Source organism: Pelodiscus sinensis, chromosome 8 (assembly GCF_049634645.1).
Source record: "Pelodiscus sinensis isolate JC-2024 chromosome 8, ASM4963464v1, whole genome shotgun sequence".
NCBI classification, from domain to species: domain Eukaryota; kingdom Metazoa; phylum Chordata; order Testudines; family Trionychidae; genus Pelodiscus; species Pelodiscus sinensis.
This window is the reverse complement of record NC_134718.1, coordinates 49,526,297-49,533,796: the sequence shown is the minus strand read 5'-3', so window position 1 is coordinate 49,533,796 and position 7,500 is coordinate 49,526,297. Positions and strand designations below refer to the sequence as shown.

General features: G+C 38.3%; 1 protein-coding gene and 1 long non-coding RNA gene across 19 annotated transcripts in view; one reads left to right on the top strand and one right to left on the bottom strand.

Annotated features, from left to right (window-relative positions):
* LOC142830426 (uncharacterized) overlaps positions 1-4,062 on the top strand; it is a 20,992-nt gene extending 16,930 nt beyond the window's left edge. The window contains exon 3 of the long non-coding RNA XR_012905656.1: positions 3,964-4,062. This is a non-coding gene — a long non-coding RNA (uncharacterized LOC142830426). The remainder of the gene's footprint in view (positions 1-3,963) is intronic.
* Positions 1-7,500, bottom strand: part of EBF3 (EBF transcription factor 3) — a 143,751-nt gene that overhangs the window by 3,143 nt on the left and 133,108 nt on the right. For 9 of the 18 annotated variants that reach the window (XM_006136640.4, XM_014580341.3, XM_014580340.3 and 6 more), the window contains 4 exons: positions 7,345-7,410; positions 6,477-6,654; positions 4,662-4,850; positions 4,060-4,257 (listed from right to left, as the gene is read on the bottom strand). In XM_006136640.4, the coding sequence (XP_006136702.1) occupies positions 4,060-4,257; positions 4,662-4,850; positions 6,477-6,654; positions 7,345-7,410 (631 nt within the window). Of the gene's footprint in view, positions 1-3,224; positions 3,391-4,059; positions 4,258-4,661; positions 4,851-6,476; positions 6,655-7,344; positions 7,411-7,500 lie in introns of all 18 variants that reach the window. The other 9 variants (XM_006136645.4, XM_075935245.1, XM_075935247.1 and 6 more) reach the window with 3 other exon arrangements.

The window sequence follows — 7,500 nt, the reverse complement described above, 5'->3', positions numbered from 1 at the left end:
CTCTTTCAACAATATGGGATGTAAATTAGACAGATCGAAATCGCAAATGTGGCCGGGATTTGAATTTCCTGTGCTTCATTTGCTTAATGGCAGCTGCTGCTTTTTTTTTTAATGAGGCTTTTTGAAAAAACCCCAGCAGTTTAGACATGGCATTTTCATTTTTTGAGGAGTACAGGATCTTTCAAAGCAGGGCATTTCTGTCAAAAATGCCCCATCTACACTGCCTTTTTTTTTTTTTCAAAAATCCCCATTTCAGAAAAAAGCGGCGGCCGCCTTTATGCAAATGAACCACAGGGTATTTAAATACCGGCTTCATTTGCACTTTTGATACATCTAATTTACATCCCTCTGCCGACAGAGGGATGTAGTTTAGACATACCCTAAGGCTATGTCTAGACTGCGCTGAAGTTTTGAAAGACAATACGCGGTTTTTTCAGCACTTCCTTTTTTGAAAAGCTGCTCTTCCTAAAAAAATGAGGTTTACATGGCTTTTCGAAAAAGGGGGGGTTGCCAAAAACCCGTGTCCCAACTACTTTCACTTTTGAAAGCTCTGCTTTTGAAAATGAGCTCAGAAGAAGATATGCAAATTCCTGCTGAATTTGCATATCCTCTTTTGAAACTTCAGTGTAGTCTAGACGAACCCTAAGTCTTTTCCCCAAGGAGCTTATGATTTGTGGGTATTTTAGTGTGTATTTTTACAGCACCTTATAAAGTGAAGTCCTGGTTCATGGCTATCACTCCTGGGTGCTACAGTAATATAAATAGTAAATAATAATTTTAATTGCCAGGCAAATAATAACTCTTTTTAAAAGAATACTGAATATGTTTTGCTCTACATTGCAATCATATGTTGTACCAATGTCAAACAGCTTTCCCCATCTACAAACTATAAAATATATTAGAAAATCAAGTCTTAAATTTTGCATTTCTGAGTCCACAGCTGGCCATAGCTTTCTCACTAAAAATATTATTCAGTACCATAAATGGTGCTTAACAGGAGGAAAAAAGATTGTGCCACAAAAGAACTTTCAGTCTAAAGCCCTGCTCTTGCAAAGATCCCTAAATGTTATGCATGTCAGTTGTCCCATTGAAGTCATATAAAGTTGACAGGGTTACTCATGTCCCTAAAATGAAGCATGCACATAAAAGTTTGTGGGATCAGGGCTTAGAGATCCAATCTTTTAGACCCTTACTTACATGAGTACTTCTTACTCACACTAATAATCCATTTGAGGTTAAACAAACAACTTACTCTGAAAGCAAGAGTTTATAGAATCTGGTCCTAAAAAAGATGTACTGTAATTTGGCAGAAGATATATGTAAGCACTGGGGAAAGTGAAATGCAAATATAAGTTACCATTAAAAGGCAAAGGAGCTTGGAGCAGCCCTAAAGATGCTTTAAGTTATGCTGGGGGCTGAAACACGATCTGGCAGCCTCATGGATATGAAGAGAAGAAAGATGGCTTTAAACCAAGTAATCTCAGATTTGCTAAGGAGAGTACTATTTTCTCACATACAGTCAAAGCCAGCAACTGGTTTGTTTAACAGCAAGGATTACAGTAAACCCCAGCGAGCCCTACAATGCCATTACTCATTTGCACCAAGGGCTGTATTGTGTGGGATATTACAGGGCTCAATTCTGTGACCTCTTCTGTTCATTATGTGTACAAGGCCTCAAGGGGAGGCCATGAGACAATTTGTGTAACAATGACGTTGGGATGCTGGTGACCTTTAGCGCTACCTCTCAGACTTTCCTGGACCAGGACAGTATGATCAGTCAGGTTTCCTAGCACTGGATGAGAGCTAGCTGGTTGAGTCTTAATCCAGACAAGAGGCTATGCAGGGGAAAACAAACATGACAAGCAGTGATATCTGCCCCTTTAACTAAAGGGACATAGCGCCTTTTATAATTCAGGTCCAAAATCTAATAGACCCATGGCTGCTTCTGGATCGTCAGGTAAACAGCAGCGTTTTCTTGACTATATAGTTGTGACCTTTCCTAAAGATGCAGAGATATCAATAATTATTTATGCATCTTTCACACCCCCACCTCCTCCAGATTGGGTCATTCCAGAACTTCAATTCTTGTAAATGGCAGCTGTTCTATTTCTTATTTTATTAAATTTGCTGACCAGAAATCTCTAGTTATGTGTATGAAACTAACAGAAACACTTAGTAACACACACCAGAAATTGACTCAGTGTCAATAAGTGTTTTTTTTTTTTAAAAGAACTCTTCCAAATAACTCTTCATGCAGAAGCTCTTGTGGTATTTCATTAGAGAAGCACATATGACAATTCAGACACTGCAGTAGCTTCCCATTCATTTTTGGCACATTTCAATTCAAGGTTTTGATTCTGAACTGTGAGTGCCTCCCTAATTTGTATGCTGGATACCAACTGTTGAAATCAAGCGGGGACATTTAAACGGAAAATCTTTAAAATCTTGGGGTAGGAGTATAACATTCACATTGAATGCAGAGTGACAACACGACCCCTGTGCACTTCTTAAATTCTGCTTAAATCCTCAAAATAGGACTTATGTAGGATGTAAATGGTGCATGGGCCTTGATTGGCCTTCCTGGAGTACAGTGAATTTCACCACCATGTGGTGTTAGCCTTCACGTCTGGAATTTGTTTTTCTCTTTGGTTTGATGAAACCAGAATATGTTGGTGCCAGACATACGTAGTTACTTGGGGCCAGAGTTTAGAAATTATTTAGATGCCTAAAAATAAAGATGGGTAGCCAGCGGAAGATAGGCACCTAACTTGCTTAGGGCTTTTGGAAATTCCAGTAGATGCTTCCCTATATTTTTAGTTGCTTAAATGCCTTTCAAAATTTAGCTTCTGAGTTTTTTTATTATGGTGAGCATTCAGCAGGGAGGCTCTCTTATTGTAATTATGTACATTTTGATCATTTTTAATATCCATTTTCAAATTATTTTATCTAGCTAAATGGATGTTGGCACTTTTACAAAAATATGGGTTCTACCTGGCATAGTTTTTAGATTTACTTTCTACACAGTAAAGTGTTTGGAAAGTGCATGATATCTTGTAAGCACTACTGCAGTGTCAATAATAAAGTTCAGAATTTTTGCTGAGAAATGTGGGTCTATATCTGGGAGGTTTCAGTGCCTGCAATCCCATCTGACTTCAGTGGGAGGTGAGCTGTTTCAGTTCAGCACAGCACAGAATTGGGCCCTGGAAAACAGTTAGGCAACTAACCTTTTTGAACTGTTCAAATTAAGCAGGCATTACTTATCATCCATACTTTGAGAAATGACGTAAAAAGGGAAAACATCCCTTTGTGGATGTTCTTATTCCTCTTATAAATTTGCATTGCACCATAATTCTGCCCCAATGCCAGCAGGTGACCAAGTGAATCCTGCAACTGATTTATACACACAAACAAAAAAGCAGAACCTTAGAGTTGCCTGTTTTAATTAAAACATTTCATTTTTCTCACAGGCCCAAGAACTGTATCTAGTTGAACATGACAACAATGGGCCTATAAAGCCCATCAAAACATGCAAATTGGTTTAATCTGGTTTGCAATAACAGGGAAGGTCAATCCATTAAGCAACATTTTCAACCAGTTTTCATTCTTTTGACATTTTTAAATAACAGTTGTGTGTCTAAATGGGGGGAATATATTACTCTGTAATACTACAGTTAAAAATATTCATCAAAAATGTATGGAGAGAATGTATAAGGAAATGCAAGGAGAGTATACATGATCTGTAAGGAGCACTCAGAGACATGTGTTTAGTTTAAAGTTTAATGTATGAAACCTGAAGGGAAAATGCCAGGAAAGCAGCTACTATATCCCTCTAATGCAAGAATTAAAATCAAACTAGGATTTGCTTCAAATTTAGCACATTTTTGTGCTACAGTTTTAAGTGTGATATTCTTGCATTTATATTGCAGAACCAGAAAACTAAAATGTTGTCATTTCTCATTTCAGTTAAAGTCAAAAGGCACCACTCTCCAAAAAGACAGAGTTTTAGTGTATGCACTGAAAAGCCTGCAATACACACAAAAAATGAGAGATCCAGCTCACCTTGAAGTCCATTTCCATTTGCACTGGTGCAAGATGGTGGAGGAGAGGCTTGGGGCCTGACAACTGGAGCAAAGGCGCTCTTTTGTTTCACTGCAGAGATGACATTGGCAGGTGAGAATGAGAAAATGCCGTGTGTACTGCTACAGTTTGAAGGAAGGGTGACCGAAGAGGCTGCCATGGTAGGGCTTGACGGCACTACTGCAATAAAGCAAAAATAATCAGGACTCAGCTTGAGGTTTTTCATGGTAAACATGGAAAAAGAGAGTGATAGGGCCTTGCCGCTTAAAATATTTGAAAAAAATATAGATAGATAAAAATAAAAATAATGAAATGCCTTGGCTTGGCCACTCTCTGGATAACAGGCAAACTCTTTTGTGTTGGACTTTTGTGACAAATTGTGCAGTCCGATTTTTTTCTCTGAGATTGTATTATGGCAAATAAAGATCAATTTACTATTTTCATTTTTACGTCCAGCCTCCAGAGTCACCCCTCCTTTTATCCAGTAGCTCACATTATAGAAAATCGAAACAGTACAAGTATCCGATTTTGTAATAAACATGGATCTATAGGATGATGATGTGTTACCAAAAATAGACACTTACTGCCATAAGGAGAGTTAGCTGAGGAGCCATTAAGAAATCCAGGGGAACCTGGTACACCTAGATTGGGCATGCCGGCATTGCCATATCCATTCATGCTATTGCTGACTGTGTTGTAATTGGACTGCTGAGGAGTACTGCTCGGAACATATCCTCGCGGGGAAACACTGCTTGTGTTGCGACTGTAACCTACTGTGTTAGAAACCCCCCCACCACAAAAAAATAATGTTAATATTTATAATATAAAGTTAGAGGGCTGGGGGGTTTCCTCATGCATCATATATTACAGAGTTTTAATTGATTGCACAGCTTTGCTCTAAGTTGTCTGTTACTGCCCTATCAACTCTTGCAGTTTAAGATAACCTTATCATGCCAACCTTACTTAAATCATCTGCGAGCACTCTATGTTGTCTCTCCTACTAGCATAGACAGCCAACAAAAGCTCTCTTCGATCCGAGCATGTCAGTTTCCTTCACATTTGTCTTTAGTAGCAATTATCAACAGGCTTGATTCCTGGTTTGTACCAACATACTGGGATGAACTTTCAGCCTCTCCAGACCTTCAAATGCCATAGCTGACAGGAAAAAACTTGTTTGTTGCAGTGATTTAACTTTAAAAGGCTGTTTTGGGGTCTTCATTTTTATGTTTGATATTTTTATGCTAACAGTAAGCTAGTACTTCCATAAAGGTGCTTGTTTCTGTGACGACTAACTCAGAACCAAAGTGGAGAATGTTTATAAGACTTCTAGGGTGGAAGTGGATTAAAAGACCTTCTTTTGTAAGCCGAGACAAGGCACAATCTGGATGTCTAACTATGGAACATCAGCCTGAATTTATTCTCATCTGTGCAATCAATATATAATTATGTTGTAAGCAAAATAATATGGCTTTGAATATACCTAAGAAGCTGTTTGTATTCCTTTCATTAGTATAAATCTAATTTTAAAATGCAGTTTGCTGTACATATGTTAGAACAATTAAGTTACAAGGATTGTATTTTTATATATTCTATACCTACATTTGTATAAAATTGTCTTACGTTTATAAAATCTTCTAAAAATACCTTGTGGGCAAATTAGATATGCCAGTGTAAATCAAGGCTGGGGAATCTTTTTTGGGTTGGGGGCTGCTGACTCTCAGAAAAATCAGTCGGGGGCAGCACACAAATGAGAAGCAAAAAAAGAAAAACAAACCCTCTTGGACGTGGCCCACGACTGAGAAGCAGAAAGACACTCCCCACATTCCCCTTGCACGCCAGAGCCTAGTTTTGTTAACAGATTTTGTGTGCTCCAGGTCTGCAGTGGAAGTGGGACAGGACTGGAGCACACATTATCTGCTAGCCTGGGCCCCCCCTAGGCTCTGGTGGGGGAAGGGAGCACTTGGGCACCAGTGTAGGCTCTCCAATACTAGGGAGGGAACCCTAGGTCTTGGGAGACCAGATCCAGGAAAGCAGGGGGCACCATCAAGCCCCCAGGCCTTACGTTCCCATGTTCACATATTCAATAAATGTGGAGGACTTCCAGACATACTTGCTTTATAATAAATATATACAATACATATCTAATGTTCACAATGTGCTGTCATATCTTTCTGCATTTTGCATAAATCTTTTCATTTCAGATGGTTCATGATAAAACAAAAAAAGGAAGAATTAAGTGATATCTGCAATTTAAAGACTGCGCTACATTACACAATCAAAGACAGGGCTAAAGGGAAGAGGAGGAAGATAAAGCATAGTGATGGCATCAGCCACTATTAATAGACATTGTCAAAGAACAGCCATCAATATGAAGGATTAACTCTTGAAACCCCACATACCTTGGTCATTAGCTTGTGATGTTTCTGAAACATTAACTGCTAGCTGGCTGCTAAATGAGTTCACTCCCATCATGCCAGTGTGAGCTGGAGTGTTGGCAAGAGTAGGAATCTGGTTGTGATTGCGTGGCACACTGTATAACGCTTCAGCAATGTCAGCTGCTCGTTTCAGGATTATTTCCTACAAAGCAGTAAAAGAATTAATTGCTAACATGGAGTGTATTTGTTTATGTTACCTGATAGTCTATAACATGCCCTGATTTGGAATAACATTATTATTAATGGCAGAGATTATGGTATGATTATGCAGATGCGTGGATTTGATATTTGTTTCTATGGCTGTGATTAAACTTTTTCTTCTTCCTTCTGCTTACTGAAGTTATGTATATTTCTTCTGTAAGCATAACAGATATAAAGCAGTGAAGAAGTTAACAAACATTTGGTCTAGTGCTGTAACATGTGAAAACTGTAAAAATATACTTTATTTGGAGACTGCAGCAATGTTTTTCCATTAGTTTGCAAAATATGTTATGTTTTATCCGCTCTGTTTAGCAGATTTACTTAGGATTTCCCATTAGCCACTGTATATTTTGGACCAAGTTCAAGGTTATTCTCTTGTCTTAATGATTACTTATGTTTTTGGCACCCTACACTTAATTGTCATTTCTGATAGGAAAACTAGCTGTACAAAGAAAATGGGAAGATGAAGCATTTCCCTTGGAGCATTGCATCACATCAGACTGCCCTCAAGGTGGCTGGCACATCTATACTGTGTACAAAAAGAATGTGTTGATATTTTGCCAACTTTGCAAACACAAGGTACTGATTTACATATGTAAGCATGTATATGAAAAAAGTACTGGTGACCTACCTGGTTGTTGTGTGGCATTCCATATAGGGCTTCAACAAGGTCAGCTGCTCTTTTAAGTAATACTTCCTAAAGAAACAAAGCAAACTACTTCATGGTTTTGTTTTGTTTTTAAATCCATTATATAAAAAACAAACACCAGAAAAGAAAAATAATGTT